Source organism: Eretmochelys imbricata, chromosome 1, assembly GCF_965152235.1.
Source record: "Eretmochelys imbricata isolate rEreImb1 chromosome 1, rEreImb1.hap1, whole genome shotgun sequence".
NCBI lineage: Eukaryota > Metazoa > Chordata > Testudines > Cheloniidae > Eretmochelys > Eretmochelys imbricata.
This window is the reverse complement of record NC_135572.1, coordinates 64295449-64316273: the sequence shown is the minus strand read 5'-3', so window position 1 is coordinate 64316273 and position 20825 is coordinate 64295449. Positions and strand designations below refer to the sequence as shown.

The following is a 20825-nucleotide window of genomic DNA, read 5'->3' as shown; positions in this document are numbered from 1 at the left end:
GACGTTTGGTCTGACCCAGTATGGCCATTCTTATGTTCTCATATTCTTATCCCTTATTTATTGCCCTTCTATTCTGTAACAATGATATATTCTGCTGGTACAAAACTGAGAATTCAATATATATATATATATATATATATATAATTCTCAGTTTTGTACCAGCAGAATATATATATATGTATAAAAAACAGTACACAATCTGTTTGTTCCATAAAAGATAGAAAGGAAGGTATCCTGCTATCATGTCGGTAATACTGAGCTCTGATATGTTTGCTATAGTCTAGCCAGGAAGTTGCTGTTCCTCACCGGCTCCTCCTTGTTGCCCCACCAGGATGCTCTCTTTGGCACTTCTTGGGTATCTGGTGAGAGTAAAAGTCTATGCATGGCACCAGTTTTCGTATCCAGCAACAAGACAACATTACTCTGTAAACAGAAAAGAGAGTATTACGCCCAGTCTTCTTAAAGCTTACAGCAACAGGTCTACATGAAGTGTATTTGTTCTTTGCAATTGAAGCCAACTAATATCACAAGGAAATTTAATTTCAAAAGTATGAATTAGATTTTACTTTGCTGGAAAATTGCAGACTGGATCCTCTGGTCTAGTAAATCTGATCTCAGTGCAGAACTGATGAAGTAAGGCAAAGGTACAACTTAACTGACAATGGTTGGTCCAGATGAATGGTCCTATTTAAAGTTCTATAATGTTTTATTCATGCTGAAAAAATCAAATTTGTTTGTTTACAGGGAATTATGTAAGTCTAATGTTAATTTACAGTGGCCTACCATGATTTATGCAGTTAAGGCTTAAATCATCTGCAGCAGCCATTTGCAGTCAACTACACAGAAAAGTCTTACCAGCTTTGCTTCTTCTATCTTGCTAAAAGATTTGCTGCAACTCTTGTGTGTTTCCTTAACATTATGCTAGAAAAACAGAACCCCTGGGCCCCTGTCATAAATATAAATGGAAGGGTAAACCCCTTTGAAATAAAAAAAAAAAATACACAGACAGAAGTAGTTATTCTATTCAGCACAATTCTTTTCTCAGCCATTTAAAGAAATCATAATCTAACACATACCTAGCTAGATTACTTATTAAAAGTTCTAAGACTCCATTGGGGAGTCTTTTTACCAAACCTTGTCCAGGAAGTGGGGTGCAAGGTTTTGGGAAGTATTTTGGGGGGAAAGACACGTCCAAACAGCTCTTCCCCAGTAACCAGTATTAGTTTGGTGGTGGTAGCGGCCAATCCAAGGACAACGGGTGGAATATTTTGTACCTTGGGGAAGTTTTGACCTAAGCTGGTAAAGATAAGCTTAGGAGGTTTTTCATGCAGGTCCCCACATCTGTACCCTAGAGTTCAGAGTGGGGGAGGAACCTTGACAGCCCCCCAAATATTTAAAGTATATGGAAGTTGAAAAACTACTATATGGAAAAAGGTTAAGCTAAAATTTGATCTTATTGCGTGACCCCTGTAGCATCACTTTAAATATTTCTTTTTAAAACATTCTAAAGTTGTTCCTAAGGCATTAAACTTTTAAGGACTCGAGAAAATGATCACACACAGCCAACCTTAACTGCTCTAAATTAAATTTTAAAAGCTACAAAAGAATAAGCTAATTAAGTCTTGTATTTCATTACTTCATTAATGTCTTGGATCTAAATCTTTGTCATTCAGTGAAACGCTACGTTCCTTCAAGGTTTTTTTTAAGGACATATTAAAAGTCAACTGTATGTGTGTCTAACATCTGAAGTAATACACATTGAATGACAAAGAATTAAAAAGGTGAAGTCCGTAAGATTCTCCTAAATAAAATACGTACTAACTCAATCTGTAGGTTATTTTTGCAGGTTATTTTAGAGCAATGAACTTTTCATTTTTAATGAGAGCTTACTGTAGCTAAATATGGTAAAACATTTAAAATATTATCATGACATTTGTAGCATTTGGAAAATTCAGCTGCAGCTCAACTCTTCTAATAAAAGAAGAATTTGTTAAATGCTCACGTATTCCAACCCAAATTATAGAAATGTGGCCCTGGAGAGGGTTTGTTTTGGATTTTGGTTTTCTGCCATATTGTATTTATATACTTCTGCATCAGCATAGCTGACCTGAAGAAATGCATTAGCCTTCCAAGAAACAAAAATCCCCATATGAATCAGTTATGTTCTGCTACTTAGCATTAAGTTTATAGGTGTAGTTCGTAATATAAAAAGCTTCTCTACTCCACCCCTTTTGATGTTAATGGTTTCCTTCTGTGCTAAGTGACCGATGGCATATTCTGTCTGTGTTTAATAATAGAATTTTGCGTCACTTGTGAACACATCCAACTGCAGTTCTGGCAATCCTTCAAGTGGGATGGGAAAAGATGGTGATGTGCAGTTCCATTATGTTTGTTCTCAACTGGGAGAAAAGTAACCTTTGAGTGACCTCATGACCCTGATGTCTGGAATTCCAAACTTTGGACAGATGTAATATCCAGCCTTGTGAGTGGCGTTCTTTTATTTTTAGTGACTGCAGTTTTCCTTTCCTTACTGCTGCTTTTATTTTAGTTAGGATTTTCCTCTTAAAAGTCCTTAAACCAAAGTGGGCTGTGATTTCACTGCCAAGTGGAGAAGCTGTGCTCAATTCTTGTCGGCATAGTGGGGAGTAGGGGGGAGCGGCCACAGATAAAAATAATAATATAAATATTTAACTTTAACTTACTTCCTCCTTTTTAACCATCTTTCTTGCAACAAAATTTCCTGTCCCTTGGTACTTAACTCCATTCCCAGTTTCTCCCTCTTATATGCCTCCTCTCAAACGCAGCCATGCTCACACACACAGTTTCTTCCTCTCTTGTCTTATATGCCCCACCCCCTGGAAACACATATATGCAACAAATTGAAATATTCCTCCCCTTTCAGTTATAGATGAGACTTTCCTCCTGGCTTTTGGGCCTTGCAAAGTAAACTGCTCCCTACAGTGTGTGCTCCCAATGCCTCCCTTCCACAGGCAGCTTCTCCTAGCACTGCTACCTGCAGACCTGCACATCTCAGGTGACACTGACACATTTAGCAGCCCTGTCACTGTATATCCGTAAAACAGAGGTAGAGAAAGTAAGTGCAAGAAGTCTGTGTAGTGGATTTGAAGGTCCTGGGTTCCAACTCTGCTGAACTCTGAGCTGGGAAAAAAAACAGTATATGACCATGTAACAACCACAATGCATACACAAAAGGAGGCGGAGGCAAGGTTCACTGTAGCAAACAGAACACCGTTTTTTCCCAAACTGTGGATATTTATACACACTTAGGGTTTGTCTACACTGTGCGGTAATGCACTCTACAGGAACTTTTAGTTCCTACCAGCAGGGTCTGCACGGACCAATTAATGTACAACCCTTTTGTGTGCTTTAGGAATCACACCCCTGTAGAGTGCATTACTCCACTATGTAGACAAGTCCTTAATGAGCTTTTATATAACACTTATTGTTTGTAAAATATAGTGTGAGAACCTTGGAATATTTCTAGCTGTTAAAATGCTTTTATATGGCAAAATGTTATATTTAAGAGTAAATTATTATGATGGGTTAATATCAATTTTATTGTTGTATTTCTACAGTTTACATTTCAGTTAATGGGAGCTGTCCCTTTAAGAACAATATGGGATGGAAGTACAGAACAATGTGTGGGAGATTTGGTCTCTGTGTCAACAGAGTCGAAGTCCTCACCTTGTGCAAGATCCAAAAAGGTCAGAACTTGATTTAATCTGTGTATCTTTCAAGAAAACAAATCTCATTCATGAAGGTGTAGCATCAGATCTTACCGGGGGACTGGATGCCTCAGAGCATTGCTTATGGGCTGCAAACCCTCCAACCTGTAGATCACCAATTTTAATCCAGACCAGATTACTATGGATTAAAAACTGTTCCCACCTAATGGATGTTTGGTGGCCCCCCATTATGTGATGAGTTTGGTGAGTTTCAGTTTCAGTTCCAATGTCACAAACTCACACTATACTCTGCACTAGTTGGCAGACTCAGCAGAGGGGTCAAAAACCTCATGGGCCACAGAGATTGAACTACCCCTGCTACTCATAGAGCAAGTTTCTTCCACCACATCCTCCAGATAAAGATGAAAGTATGCTGGCAGGGCACTGTGTGTGGACAGCCTGTCCTGCTGATAACAGGAACTTCATTTACTAGGATGCTGAATCAATGCTTTTTACCAGTACTAAATCCACACAATTTTTTCTAAAACAGAAGTTTATTGTTACAGATACATTGGTTCTAAATATGCAAATAATCTAATTAAATAATTTGCATGTGGTTTGCTTCACACACTCAACTCCACAAAACTTACCCGCTATCTACCTGTTACCATTCAGACTGGCCAGCGGCATTGGGTGCATTCAGAGGGGAAACACTTGGTCTGTGAGTGGGAGAGTACCCTGCAGTTTAGTGTGGTGGCAAGGAACACCACCACCACGCTATTTCCCTGAAGAGCTGAAGGCCTCTGCTGAGCACTCTGAACTCCTTCCCCCACGAGAGCCATTATGGATCTACCACCAAGAGTCAGCTGATAAAGGGGAAGCCCTCCTAAATTACCAACTGAAGCATTTGACATAGGAGAGATTAAAAAAGGGCCACGCTCACCACTGAGGTCCTGGTCCTCAAGCCATTCAGTAGAATGAGAGTCTCCCATCCCTCTCCCAAGGAAATGTGGGAGTAGCTTAAAAGTTGGTAATCCCTACAAATATGCAATTAAGTTAAAGCCCCCAAAAAGTACACTTTAGTAACATTTTATTTAAGAAAGGAGGAAGAAATTAAGAACTTTTATTTTAGTGCAATGCTCAATCCAGATGGACATTATATGAGAAAAAATAAATAGCAGCAGTTTGTCTGCACAGCCATAGATATGGTTGTCTCATCCTTTCCACTATAATTATCTATTTAAGCGTTTTATAATTGAATCATAAATGTTCATCTAAAAATGTTTTATTAAAACAGCTATTTGGAAAGTCACTACTTTGTGATACTAAGTACTGGGGTATTTTAAAAACAAAAATAACAAAAGGGGAAGCAGAGATTTTATTTTATTTTTAAAGTGGTTTTTGTTTCCTTTAAGATTTTAGCATTTTTGGGCCCTTCTTTTGCAATACTCATAACTGGAGATCTGGTTTACATAAAGATACCTGGTATTTATTATAGCACTTTCTATCTCCAAACCACTTTACCAGTGGTAGCTGATCCTCACAATGTCCCTGTAACATTGGTTCTGTATGTTATTAGTCTCCTTTTGCAGACACAAGGAAGATGCAAAACAGAAAAGTTAAGTGACTTGCCATAGGCCACCGACAGTCAGTGGCAGAGCTCAGATTAGCACTCAGAAGTCCTGTGCTTGGTTCACTATTTGTTTTCGCTTCTATGATGCTTATCAACTCACAAATATCAATACATTTGGCCTCATTTAGGTAAGTAATAGCATCATTCCCATTTTACAGATGCACAGAGACATTAAATGACTTGCCCAGGACCACCTAGTAAGCCTGTTGCAAAGCTAGGTATAAAACCTAGGTCTCCTGTTTATTAACCTCACAGTCATCCTTGTCCACTAGATTACACCTACCCTCTGAAAGTTTAACTGAACTTTACTTGAACTATACCAAATTCAACAAATTAAGGCTGAACTGGCTTGCCAGCAATACTATCAAGCCTTCTGGCCTATGGTTACAACTAGAAATATTTCAAGATCAGATGGATTCTCAAAGTGCTATATTTTTACACTTCTCAGCGGGGACCAGGAGTGCAGAGATTCAAAACATGAAGAAAAAGAAAAAAAAACCTCTCTCTCTCTCTCTCTCTCTCTCTCTCTCTTTATTTTTTGAAGCCTTAAGGAAGGATTATTTCACTTCAAGTTAAAAATTCTGGATAAAAGTACAAGCTGTGTTACCTGACTTGTCCAATTTGCCCACCTCTAGCCTTCAAAAACCAGGGAAAAATAAAAAGAACTCCAAATGTAGCATTTTCTAAAATCTCCTGATTTTTTTGACGTGGACAATACTGTCTTTCCTTCCCCTTCCCATGTCAAAAGTCAGGTGTGGAAATGCCAGCACAGGGGCTTCCTCATCCTCCTGGAAGCAATAGGCTGAACGAATGTTAGCAGTAATCTGGGCCCTGCTCATTCTGCCTGATATGAAACTAAACAGACTAAATGAGCTGTGAACTAAGGGAGAGCCCAGATCAAAGCTTCAGTTCACACAGCAGTGGCCATCAAGGCAAAACCAGGGTCCAGCCCACCAGATAAATGCCCGGTTCCTTGGTATCCCATTTTGGGCCTTGCATCAAGAAAATTATTAACCTGGCTTTCAACTTGTAAAAAATTAAATAGAACGATAGGCAACAATCCATGGTGATTAATAATATGCTACATGAGTGGATCATACTCCTTAGTTTTTATGCATAAAGTGCAAGAAACTGATTGTTATAGAAAGGTTAAGTCATTTTTTAAGGGATCCTAAACATACACAGGCTCTGTAAATCCAAACTGTCAGTTTAATGAAGTATATTTTAAGAATCAGTGAAGATCTATTTTAATATTAAGTTTGTATATGAAATCCTAAGATAATGCAAAACACACAGTAATATTATTGTTAGTATATTATTTTTCAGCATGATAATTAGGTTTATTTTTAGAATGCCTTTGCCCAATTGTGCAATTGCTGAGAAAGACATGGCTGAAATTGCCAATATTCAGAGAAAGAAATGGTCAGAGAAAGAAAAGAAGGTTACAGCTGAACAAAAGTCAACAACAATGGTTCATTGACCCACAGTAGCCAACCTACAGTACAGTCTTTATATCAGATTTTAATTCAGGCTTTTATTGAAAAATGTATCCCAAAAGGACAGACATTATCACGGTGTAAAACCAATCATTGAGTTAACTGCCTAAGGTTTCACAGAAGCCTTTGATAAAATATTTCCTCCCTCCCCCAAAGAGATTCAATGCTACTGAAATTTGGTTAAAAATAATACTAAGAAAATTATTTTCATTTTAGGAATTTCAGAAGTTTAGAAATACAATGGGAGAGTATTGCTAGGTTCTGCCTTCAGAAAACGTCTAGTATTCTAAATGTTCTCAGGTACTCAAAGCACAGGATCAAGTGCCATCTGTTTTATAATTTCCTGTACTGACTTTAGTCATGGAGGGCAAAGCCTTGTTTTGAACTGAACAAACTTGTTATGAGCTTCCCAAAATAGCTCAAATAGTACTTTTACAACTAATCAAGATAATTTCATTGGCAACAGTGAAGGAAGTTAGCTTTTGGATGAGAATTGGGAAAATGCATTTCTAGGAGGCCAATTTAACACGGATATAGGCAAATGCAATTCTTCTGAGATCAGTAACAGGTTGCCCCTGCTTACATATGCACTGAATTTAGTCATAAGTCTGAGACCAGTAAAGCATGCTTATATTTAGGCTACGACAATATGCATGGCTTCCTGGGATATTAAATGTGTATGAAATATTTGACACCTCATCAGCTGTGTTGTTAATGGAAATTTCTCATTCTCTCTACTAAATGCAGGAAAGGTTCCTCTGAGCTTGCTAATAGCCACTGGGAAATGAGGAAAGAAACCAAGAACCAGTAGGAAAAAAACAAACAAACAAGAAAAGGAAGAGGGAGGCTGGTGACCAACAATAATGATAATTGTTAATGCTACGTCTCATATCACTTAGGAATGTAAACAGGACGTAAGACTGGAAGGGACCCCCTGAGCCATTCATTCTAATCCCTTGCTATCGCAGGTAATACTATCACATAACTCCATTCATAAATTTATCAAGGGCCATCTTTAAATTAATTGACTTCTGCTATTGGAAGGCTGTTCCAGAATCTAACTCCTCAAACTTTCTAATTTCCAGTCTAAATGTTTTCATGGCCATTTGTGTTTGTTTCAATATTGCTATTTGGCTTAAATAACTTTTCTTCCTTCCTGGAGTCTACCCCCCTCAGGCATTAATGGGACACGATCATATTTATTAGGCTATTATTATAACTCATATTAATACTTATTCTTTTTTTACTCATGTCAGCATCTTGGTGGCTGCTCTCCCATCCCCTGTAAAAAGGTGTTAAATTGAAAATATTCTAATCAATTTCTAATAGCAGTTCCAAATAAGACTACTGAAGTGATGGGCCCAAACCAAATAGATCTGACACTGAGAAAGTTAGAATCCATCTCTACAAGGTGGTTTACACCACCATCTTGTTTAACCCATCCATCCTACTCTCCGTTTTGTGTTCGCACAAAACTCACGCTATGGAAAGGAAAACATCATGATACTTAACAAAAAACAATGGTAGCATGAACAATTGTGATTCAGAAGTCATTTATTTTTTATTAAAAGTTCAAAAACTAGAACAGGGATGAGCAGGGCTTGGATTTGAATACACAGCCTAAAATAAGGTAGTTTAGACTTAATAAATTTCCTCTGCTAATTTGAGACTCCCAAACTCAAATCATAATCTCCTCTCCCCCCCTCCAATAGTTCTCAGTCTACTTTTACCACTAACAGGATAAACAGGCAAATCTCAGCATTAATAATGCAAAAGTACATAAAAACATACAGTAAACCAGCCTAAACACCGCAAGAAAAAGTAGAGCTGAGGGACCCCCTCCAAAGGTTTATTAGACTAAGTGCAATTAGACTAAGTATCCAGAAGTGTGCATATTTATCTCACAACCTACAGAGGCTGAGGAACCCCAGGGATCCTACTCTTGCTGTACTACTTTCCTCACAACGAAACATGAAACAGGAGGATTTCTATTTATTTATTTTACCTGCTCTTCATGTAGAATCACTTGCCCTTTGAGTGGATTTCCCAGAGGTGCCACAGTCACAAAGGGTTGCCATATACTTCCAACCGTTCTTGGGAAGATGTCATAACAATCCACAAAGTATCCATTTTTACTAGATACATTCATGAAATATAAGGAAACTGGATTGCATGTAGCCACGTAGAGAATATTTTCAGTCTCATCTTCTGAAATAAGAAAGTAAGGCAAAATTAATGAAAGTAAAAGATGCTGTCATGATTCAAAACCATGTTAACCAGCAGATTAACTGAAAACTGAATGATGAACTATTTTGGGAATACAGCAACATATTTAAAATAAGTTTATACTATTATGTCACATATATCAATCAATCAATCAATCCATGTAGGACTATGTGCTACTCTTAACCTACAGCAGCATTCCTATGATGACAAAGGGAATTTTGTACATAAACCAAGGATGCGACGTGGTCTATACGTAAACTAAACTTTTAACAGTCAAGTTGCTACCTGCTTCACACTGACTAGTTACTCCCTCCACAAATATTCCAAAAGATCTTTGAGTAGCAGACACAAACCTCGTTTGCCATCCAAATCAATTGCTAAAGACTCTAGTTCTATGAATCCTCATAACCAGAAACCTATACAGCATACGCAAGTTTACTTATAAAAAAGAAAAGTTTCTAGGAAAGAGAAAACTGTAGTAAAAGTTTTCAGATGCAGACTTTTTAAAAATGTGTCCACTTACTGGAACTAAAACACCAGGTCATTTAATAATTATAGACAAAAGGAAGGAAGTTTCATGTGGCAAGGGAAACACAACAGTTTTTGACTCACTTTAGACATTTCTGAGTATCAAATTAAAACTGTAATTTCTATTAGTGTCATCAAAAAATTGTGAACATGCTTAGAAAGTGAAGCCACAATCAGAAAAAGGCAGCGTTGTCAGTTTTCATAATTTTAATGTATTTACAATGTAAAATAAATTACAGTCATAAAATTTATTACATTTTATAATATACCATAAATAATGGTCACAAATATCAATAATGATGTGATGTGCATTGGGGCATATCTATATCTATATCTTTCTATATATAATGTAGTTAAATAAGGAAGGATTGATTCAATAAGAAAGGGCATTGATCAGCATAAGCACCAGAAAGAAAGCACAGAACTTTGCATGCTACAAGTCTTGCATTTTAACTGGTTTTAATTAAGGAGAGGCAAAGTTAGAAAGACTTTTTAAAATTAATTTTGAAACAATTATTATATCAGTGGTTCCCAAACTTGTTCCGCCACTTGTGCAGGGAAAGCCCCTGGCGGGCTGGGCCGGTTTATTTACCTGCCGGGTCCGCAGGTTCGGTGGATCGCGGCTCCCAGTGGCCGCAGTTCGCTGCTCCAGGCCAATGGGAGCTGCTAGAAGTGGCGCGGGCCGAGGGACATACCGTCCGCCACTTCCAGCAGCTCCCATTGGCCTGGAGCAGCGAACCGCGGCCATTGGGAGCCATGATTGGCCGAATCTGCGGACGCGGCAGATAAACAAACTGGCCTGGCCCGCCAGGGGCTTTCCCTGCACAAGTGGCAGAACAAGTTTGGGAACCACTGTATTATATAATATAAAAATTAGGCACACTTTGAATTACGCATCTATATTCCTTTTAGAGCCAAATCTCCTTCATAGTTTACATTATCACCAATATGTTTTAATGGAATTATACTCCTCTTTCGTGATTGATGGTTTTAGCATTTTGTCTTCTTTTACTTAAAAAAAAAAAAAGTTAAACACAAAGAAGAGAAAAGCAAGCAATATAATTTTTTCTATATCTCATGCAGGCCTCACAGTACAGGTTCCCAGAAATGCACTCTGTGTTACTGCGCATACACTCAGTGCAGAATTTGTAGAGTTTCTTTTTTTTATTGCCATTACAAAAATGTGATATTCCTCTTGCATATGTCAAAAAAAGGGAATACAAACTACATAGTACTGACTATTAATGAACAGGTATGATCTCATCTGTCCAATTCCGCATGGTCTCCAGTGTAACTTATATCATACAACAACAGGGAGGGATCATTACAAAAGTTACAAATATTTTACTGTACCTTCTGCTACAGCAACATCACAGACGAAATTAACTTCATTTAATGGCAGTGTCCAAAAAGCAAGTTCTTCTGTGAAACTGAGGGACCTTGCTTCATGCCGTTCCAGTGGAAATCCCTGAACATTTAAATATACTGGACCCTAAGAGAAAATTATAACCATGAGGACTAGGTATTTTATTTCACTCACCAACCTTTATAAATGCTAGGAGTTTTCCTAAAAATTTCTATTGCTTTTAGCACTAAATGCCAGACCAAGCATTATAAACAAAAGAGAAAGGCTTATATTTGGGAAGAAACCAGATTGCTTTTTCTGTAAGCCCTCTGTATCCCACCTGGAGCCCTGAAGATCCTGACACCATTTCCCCCATAATATAAAAGCCACACTGTTGTCCTCTCTTTAGGCTACGTATTTCAACTACTACATCCATTTAGTCATGGCGGACTGCATGGAACTTAGTATGGAACCATGATCCTTAATCCCATGGAGGAGAGGTCACATTGCCTGGAGTGTTTTTGATCAATAATGAAAGACTGGATCACAGTGCATATGTGCAAGGAAACAATTCTGAATTTCTTGATTATGGAAGGTTTAAAATATCAAACAACATTACAATAACAGTTCCGCCCTGCCCCACTGAAGTAATAATTAATAAAGACAGGCCAAGAGATTGGGTTTGTAGAGGATGTGGATTAGGTTCAGGTTGGAGGCCAAATCAGACCAAAGGTTCAGATTCAGATTTGAGAGAGAGAAAATTTCAGAAGAATTCAGCTGCATGTGAAATGAAACTGGAAAACAGGCTCCTTCCCATTTTAGATCTCATCCAGATGAGTTGTGATCTGGGGATTGAAACTGGACCTCCCCACATATCCATGCCTGTTTCCAGGCTTCTCTAAAAATGACATTGTCACCTTCATAGCAAGAACTCTGCAAGAGCTTTTGAACTCAACCCTGCAAAGTCCCTCCACCCCAGTACTCCTTTCAGTATATATCCTGCATATGGAGGGCTCACAAGATAGGACCCCACAGCAACTCAGCTTGCAGTGTGAATGCACAAAATAGTCTACTTTTTTAAACTGTACAATTAACAGCTTTTATTTTGTTACAAAAATCAACTCAGATTCTTCTTTCTGCAGGAAATGAGACATCTTATATTTATTAAATCATAATCTGGGTGATATTATATTGCTGTAAAGAAAAAATGACTAATCAATATTTTTAAGCATTAAAAAGAAGACACACACCTTTATATTTAACTGATGGGTTTCTGTTGGACACAGTAGTTTCTGCTGTGCGTTCCCTGATTGATTGATTCTCCAGTAGCCCATAAATGTATGGTCTGGCAATGGTAGCCTGTCAAACAACATATGAACAAAGAAACATTTATCCCTGTTAATTGGCAATGAACAAGGGATACGTCATTTAACCACAGAGTTTTTCCAAGAGGCTATTTTGAAGATTCTCTTGTTGAAAATGCTCCCTTGCTGAAACATTCAATTTCTTTCAAATGGCAAAAATTTCAATTTTTTGAAACACAAGTAATCTCAGGATTTAAAAGACCATGCTCTGAAAAGAAAAGCTTTAAAAAGTCTGAATTGTCTGAGCTGTATAGCAAAGCATATTCAGTGCTCTCTTGATCAGCTTAATTCAATTCAAAGAGGATGCCAGAATGAGTGGGAGGAGTTTTTCTAAGTGATATTTTCCTCTAGGAAAAATGCACAATGAGTACAGTAAATGTTGTACCAGGTTATTGCTGCAAGAAGGAGCATTAACTGCTGTTGTATGTTCTCCTACCCCCAATGGGTCACACAGTACAGACAATGACCGTATGCTAACTGCCTATGGGGCCAAAACTAGCCTCTGTTTGCCAGAAGCTGGGAATGGGTGACAGAGGATGGATCACTTGAGATTACCTGTTCTGTTCATTCCCTCTGGGCACCTGGCATTGGCCACTGTCGGAAGCCAGGATACTGGGCTAGATGGACCTTTGGTCTGACCCAGTATGGCCTTTCTTATGTTCTGATGTATCACAAGAAAGTGCAGAGGGATGGTCCTTCTGTATGACCTGTTAAGGGTATCTATATGGCAGGTGTAGGGTTTCTCACAGATGCTTAGCCTCTACTACTTTTCACGGTTACCTGCTCACAACACAATCTTTGCCAATCCTGCTGAAAAGACGGGGTTAATTTGCCTAAACTTGAACGATGTTCTTGACCTCATTTTTTTCCATTTGTTTTTCATTCAGGAAGAGAACACGTGGGCCGCTGTCAAAAATAATTTCTGTAATAACTGAAAATATTGGTATTGATAAAGCAGTTTCACAGAATATAATACACACATTTTTGTTCTTCCTCTACTTTCTCTCAAGTGATTTGCAACTACTAATAAAATGATTTAAAGTTTTGCTAATGCAGAATAATTAAATTAAAACCAATGAACTGATATGCTAAGATACAGTATCAGAAAATTTCCTTTTGGAACTAGTTGGCACATAGCATGTATTTAATTTGCTTCTAGCGTAAGTAAACTGAGAGCATGTGCAAGATATTTCTAAACACTATTTAAACCTCTTACGTTATTGCACAACTACAAAACTTGGCATGAGAATAGAAGACATCCTTCTAAAAATACATCTCTGAAGGCTATTTTAAGTAAGTTCTCCAAGACTGTTTGTTGTCTGTGCTTGATCTCTCTTGTTCTATTTGTCTCTGTCTGTTCCTACAGTCAGAATTCTTTAAAAATAATAGGCTCTGCAATTAAAGGAGATTTGTTTCTTATAGATATTTTGGTCAGAGAGTGGCCCAAACCAGAACCTTGGGTCTGAGGCCCCCCTGAACTTTGGAGAAGTTAAAATCTTTCTCTATTCCAACTTTAGGAATGAACAATTATATTTTCTAATCTTTCTGAATAGCAAAAGAAAAATAAATTAGAATATTCTAATAATTGTTCTGCCCATGTACCTCAATCAACCCAGAGGGGCCACCTCTTGGGGTGAGAGAGTAGTTCAGTTTCCATACCCATTCAGTCCTTGGCCCATTTGCTGAGACTCTCAATAAAGTTGCCAACAATAGGTTTTGTGATATTGAATTAGGAAATGGATTGAAACCATCAAAGCATTTCACATAGGTCAATGTTCAGCCATAAAATGGTAATGGTTTTTGGTGATGCAATCTGGGCTGAATTTAAACTAGCTTGACAGGCGGTGTTTTCCATTACGTTTAATTCGCTAGTTAACCAGCTCTGAGAAGACAGTTTTTATGACCCCCTACACCTATTTACAACATCCGTCAATACCAACGTTTGAGAACTATATTTCTTGTAATTGCTTCCTATTTTCAATTTCCCCTTGTTTAATTATTTGCAGTGTGAGGCCTGTTTTTAACATTGATTGGAAAAAGATTAATACTTTTGAATTAATCTGTTCACAGTGTCTCAACCTTTTTAATCTGTTTCCAAACCAGTCTGGTCAGTTTTCTCCCACATCAGGAGTCATAATTAAGCCAAAGCCAAAAGAAATGCAAGTATAACACAGCTCAGGTTATGACATCCAATCCAATCATTAACATTTATTCTGGGTATACTCTTTAATGCACATATAACCCAAGACAGATGCATTTATGTATAGAGTCAGTTACTAGAATGACATGGTGGTTTATTAATGAAAGTAAATTTCAAACTAAGAGTTTTGGATTTCAAAATGATTTTCTGGCAAAGCCTGGGTTTGATCCATTTTTGGGGTGTGTGGCAGGGCAGGGGTAAAACTCCTTGAATGCCCTGCCAAAATGCTGGCTAAGCCCTGCTTTCTGGTAGGGAAGCCAGGTGTAGGGGCCCAGGCAGCCAGCAGAGAGCCCAGCTGCAGGACCTAACGAGGGTCGGCTCAGGGCAATACTTCAGTTAAGTAACAGCAGTTGGGCTGAGGAAGGGAAGGGCTATAAAAGCCCTGGAGAAAGCTCAGTCAGGAGGCTAGCCTGGGAGGGGGTAGGAGGCTTACAGCTCTGTCTCCTCACCAAAGGCAAGGAGCCTCATGGGCCAGGAGACCCTGGGAAGGGTCTGAATGGGGATAGCTGTTGGGGGAATAAAAGGGACTACACGGTGACAAACAAAGACACAAGGGTGAAGCACCAAAGAAGGCGTTGGGACTCTTTATTTGGCTGGACAACACAGGGCACAGGCACGAGGAGGTGGAAGCCTGTGCAGACCCTGTGATGGGGGTTATGAAGGAAGTACATGAATTTAAATTTATCTGTGGGCACTATGAACTTGGTAACAATAGCATCAACTTCACAAGGACTTAGATTTTAGTTTTGAACTCTTACACATAACTCTCATGTGTCATGCATTATAGATCAATGAACCTACTGATAATTATGACTATTTATGAAATTTTACAATTTTCTCCAGTCTTTGGAAAAGCTACATGCTCCTTTTGAGAGGCAATTAGAGCTGATCAATTGAGAGATATACCAGACCCGTTTGAAACTGGGTCATGTCCTGAAGAAAATGTCAAAGATTAGAGCCTTTGTTTTAAATCTGAGATGTAGACAACATATGAAAATATCATGAGTTTATAAATCCTCTATTTCCACACTTCCTAAAAATGAATTCTAGTAGGCTGGTGAGATATGAGGTAGTGTTTGGCTAGGTGTTCTTCAAATTCTTTTTTGGCCTTCCTAATTATATTTTTACACTTCACTTGCCACACCTTACACTCTTTTCTATTTTCCTCACTAGAATTTAGCTTCCACATTTTAAAGGATGCCTTTTTGCCTCTCACTGCTTATTTTACTTCGTTGTTTAGCCATGGTGGCACTTTTTTGGTTCTCTATGTTTTTTAATTTGGGGTACACATTCAAGTTGAGGCTCTATTACATTATCTTTATGATGTCTTGCTGGAGCTTTGCTTTGTTAATACTGCATTTTTTTCTTTTCTTTTCCACTAATGGGACTAAGTTCACCTTTCTCCTAAATTCTTAAGGTTTTAGTCTCTTACCCAGTTCTGAATGGTTTAGTCCCTTGGATTTGTTGTAGAAGAGTCAACATGGTTTTTGTAAAGGGAAATCATTCCTCATCAATCTACTAGAATTCTTTGAGGGGGTCAATGAGCATGTGGACAAGGGGAATCCAGTGGACATAGTATACTTAGATTTTCAGAAAGCCTTTGACAAGGTCCTTCACCAAAGGCTCTTAAACAAAGTAAGCTGTCATGGGATAAGAGGGAAGGTCCTCTCATGGATCGGTGACTGGTTAAAAGATAGGAAACAAAAGATAGGAATAAATGGTCAGTTTTCAGAATGGAGAGAGGTAAATAGTGGTGTTCCACAGGGGTCTGTACTGGGTTCAGTCCTATTCAACATATTCAGAAATGATCTGGAAGAAGTGGTGTCAAGGTTCCTTCCCCACTCTGAACTCTAGGGTACAGATGTGAGGACCTGCATGAAAGATCCCCTAAGTTTATTCTTACCAGCTTAGGTTAAAAACTTCCCCAAGGTACAAACTTTGCCTTGTCCTTGAACAGTATGCTTCCACCACCAAGCGTTTCAAACAAAGAACAGGGAAAGAGCCCACTTGGAGACGTCTTCCCCCAAAATATCCCCCAAAGCCCTACACCCCCTTTCCTGGGGACAGCTTGATAAGAATCCTCACCAATTGTACAGGTGAACACAGACCCAAACCCTTGGATCTTAAGAACAATGAAAAATCAATCAGGTTCTTAAAAGAAGAATTTTAATTGAAGAAAAGGTAAAAGAATCACCTCTGTAAAATCAGGATGGTAAATACGTTACAGGGTAATCAGATTCAAAACAGAGAATCCCTCGAGGCAAAACCTTAAGTTACACAAAGACACAAAAATAGGAATATATATTCCATCCAGCACAGCTTATTTTACCAGCCATTAAACAAAAGGAAATCTAACGCATTTCCAGCTAGATTACTTACGAACTTAAAAGGAGTTGGAAGGCTGCATTCCTGATCTGTTCCCAGCAAAAGCATCACACAGACAGACGAACCCTTTGTTCCCCACCCCTCTAGATTTGAAAGTATCTTGTCCCCACATTGGTCATTTTGGGTCAGGTGCCAGCGAGGTTATCTTAGCTTCTTAACCCTTTACAGGTGAAAGGATTTTGCCTCTGGCCAGGAGGGATTTTATAGCACTGTATACAGAAAGGTGGTTACCTTTCCCTTTATTTTTATGACAAGGGGAAACAGTGAAGTGGCAAAATTTGCAGATGATACAAAACTACTCAAGATAGTTAAGTCCAAAGCAGGCTGTGAAGAGTCCTTCAATCTCTGGAATGATAATCTACAGTATCAAACAAGAGCTCTTATTCACAAGCTTCATCAAAAGCTAAAGCTTGTTTGTTTTTATGTCTCTAGAGACCCCTAATGTGACATCATATGGAATAAGGACCAACATCTAACACTCAATTCCACTGAATTATTTCCTAGTCAGTTGTTTGATTGTGAATCAACCTGTCAGATCCTTTAGATCCATTTTGTTTCAATTATTACTTTGCGACTATTTTACCCTGAGGGCTCTAGATCCAGGATTCACTACTAAGTTTGAGGTGGTTATGTAAATAATGTTTTTCTGAAGGAGGAGGAGATTGGCCCAAAACCTTTAGTCAACATGGTGATTCTACACAAAATTGTTTAGTTTGATTTTCTTCATGTACAATAGTCTAATGGGAGAATTTGTCAGAAAATAATTATCTAGAGGCAAAATATAAATGGAGTTCTTGAGTCCACTAAAAATGAAGAGACTAAGTCTATAGGAATCAAGTTACTTGTAATTTGTGTTTTCTGAAGGTAGCTATCAGAACTGATATAGCCGCAGGCAGGAGTTATAAAAGACGACTAGCAAATTGGGGAACTCACAGTCTTGTGAATCGGAACTCACAGTCTTGTGAATCAAAGGTGGGATGGAATGGTTTCATAACACAAGAACTAGGGGTCACCAAATGCAATTACTAGGCAGCAGGCTTAAAACAAACAAAAGGAAGTATTTCTTCACACAGTGCACAGTCAACCTGTGGAACTCTTTGCCAGAGGATGTTGTGAAGGCCAAGAGTACAACAGGGTTAAAAAAAGAACTAGATAAATTCATGAAGGATAGGTCCATTAATGGCTATTAGCCAGGATGGGGAGGGATGGTGCTATTAGCCTCTGTTTGCCAGAAGCTGGGAATGGGCGACAGGGAATATATCACTGGACGATTACCTGTTCTGGTCATTCCCTCTCAGGCACCTGGCATTGGCCACTGTCGGAAGACAGGATACTGGGCAGATGGACCTTTGGTCTGACCCAGTATAGCCATTCTTATGTTCTTTGCCAACCAGATCATGGCATTTCAAACAAACAACTTTTGATTAAAGTCTTATTTGTATTATTTAAGATTTCAGTTTAATGACCTTCCTATTTCTTATCCATGAGACAGGAAGGGGAAAAAACAGACATTAAAAAATTCAAGCAGCTTGAAGTTTCTCTTGCCTCCAACTCGCTGAGTGAAGACTAAGGAGTCCTTGTGGCACCTTAGAGACTAACAAATTTATTTGAGCATAAGCTTTCATGGGCTAAAACCCACTTCATCAGATGCATGGAGTGAAAAATACAGTAAGCAGGAGATATGAAAAGATGGGAGTTGCCTTACCAAGTGCTTAATTGAATTAGCCTCGTTAGCATGGACCCCACACTTGGTAAGGCGGGGTGGCCACCCTGAGCCTGACAAGGAGCCAGAATTTACCAATGTACATTGCCAAAGAGCCACAGTAATACGTCAGCAGCCCCCCCAGGAGCTTCTGCTCCCAATGCCTCCCACCCACGGGCAGCCCCGCCAAACAGTGCCTCTCCCTCCCTCACCACACCTCCCGATCAGCTGTTTCGTGGCATGCAGGAACTCGGAGGGGGAGTGGGAGGAGCGAGGGCATAGCAGGTTCGGGGAGGGGGCAGGAAGAGTTGGAGTGGGGGGCAGGGCCTGTGGCAGAGCCAGGCATTGAGCAGTGAGCACCCTCCAGCACATTGGAAACTTGGCACCTGTAGTTCCAGCCCCAGAGTCGGTGCCTATACAAGGAGCCGCATATTAACTTCTGAAGAGTGGCATGTGGCTCCAAAGCCAAAGGTTGGCCACCCCTGTGGTAAAGCAACTCCCATCTTTTCATGTGCTGTATATATATACACACTACTTACTGTATTTTTCACTCCATGCATCTGATGAAGTGGGTTTAGCCCATGAAAGCTTATGTCCAAATAAATTTGTTAGTCTCTAAGGTGCCACAAGGACTCCTCGTTGTTAATGCATCAATAGAATTACTTCCATATCCTTTAGTTTAGCAGTCTCTACCAACTAATGTCGAATGGAAATGCGTCTATAATCACTAAAACCTGTTACTTCATTTGGCAACATTGGCAATCTGCTGAATAACAAGAATATTTCTGGAAACCTGGATTCAAGTCACAAGTGAAAACGAGTCAGGCAGTCTCATCCTAATCTCTATTTGTTTATTTCACAAAACCATCACGTTAAACAGGAGACTTGAAAATTAGGACTAAAGTACAGTGGCAAAACTACGTGGAAATATTTCCATAGCACTCAAACACATTATTCCTGGCTCGAACCAGCCTCAATATTCCACTCTTAAATTCCTGTAAAATGTTTTCTAAAATACAAATAGGCCTAGACCAAAATCCCTAGAAACGAACACTTGTGAGCACTGGGGAAGTTCAGATAGGATAATCTTCTCTATAAAGGGCTAAACCCTGTATCTAATCACCTCCGAATCTGTACATGAACTTCAAGGCTAAGACCATAACCAATAAAAACAAACTGTACATTTATTTTTCTAAAATCCTTAATTAAATTAAATAAAATGCCAACTTATCAAATATAAATGATCATTCTAACTCAGACCCACTTTATAGTCCTTCAAAACAGAATTCAGCAAATGATTTTTAGCAAGTAAATTATGGATATTGTGGCACCAGTTTTAGGGGTAAATTGTCATCTTGATGCATATGGTAGTTACCCAGGCATTGAGTTCCTCAGACACGCGATTCCTCAGACATACAGAGGAAAAATTATGCCATAGTAATTAGACTGACTGTCTTCTTCAAAACATCTATGTAGGTTGCTAGGCATGATTATAGTGGTGCTCCTGCAGGAAAAATCTACACACTGACAACTGATAAAGACATTTTGTCAGTGGAGTCAACTAAGCTGCCACTAAGCAAACATAAAAGTAATATAATCCTATGTAAAACTGAATTTTCCATAATCCTTCCTTTGCTTTATTATAGAAGGGAAATATTTGTTTCTCCATAAACAGTTCCTTGATTGATTTAATGGTTTGTTTTTTCTGAGATTCCTTAAAAGATGTATTAGATTTTTCAAAACATCTCAGAGGAAGTTTAAAAAAATAAAAATAAAAACATTGCTGTTAATTATGTTTATTTATCAAATAATATATTATTGGAAGGCAGAAAAAGACAAACATCCATGTGAAGTGCAAAGGTATGAGCTAAATCAGCTGTGACTTTACAATTTAGTTTTTTTTTTTAAATGGCTATTTTATTTCTGATCTCTCAAATAGTACATAGTATAACAAGTTCAGTCAATGGCCATGATTATTAAACAATAATGGGGATCTGGATATAAGCAAATGTTAAAACCCTTCTTGTTGCCTGCAGGGATAACTAAGTGCTCTGACATGCTATGATGATGTATTTTTATAGAGCTGAGGATTAAGGACCAATTCTTGCTCCCATTGAAGACAACGGGATTTGTTTTGCTTCTGAGTTTAATGGCAAATAGGAAAAGATCTGTAGTAATTCAATAAAAAACACAGACAGAGAAAAAAACAAATATTTCCCTTTATTTGTTTGTATCTGTTTTTCAGACATACTATTAACAT

General features: G+C 38.5%; 1 protein-coding gene across 2 annotated transcripts in view; it reads right to left on the bottom strand.

Moving 5' to 3' along the window:
• Positions 1-20825, bottom strand: part of VWA8 (von Willebrand factor A domain containing 8) — a 289992-nt gene that overhangs the window by 87895 nt on the left and 181272 nt on the right. Inside the window, exons 27-30 of one of the 2 annotated variants that reach the window (XM_077811982.1) lie at positions 12165-12273; positions 10923-11061; positions 8821-9023; positions 307-423 (exon numbers count right to left, since the gene is read on the bottom strand). In XM_077811982.1, coding sequence (XP_077668108.1) covers positions 307-423; positions 8821-9023; positions 10923-11061; positions 12165-12273 — 568 coding nt within the window. The remainder of the gene's footprint in view (positions 1-306; positions 424-8820; positions 9024-10922; positions 11062-12164; positions 12274-20825) is intronic. The other variant, XM_077811992.1, reaches the window with a different exon arrangement.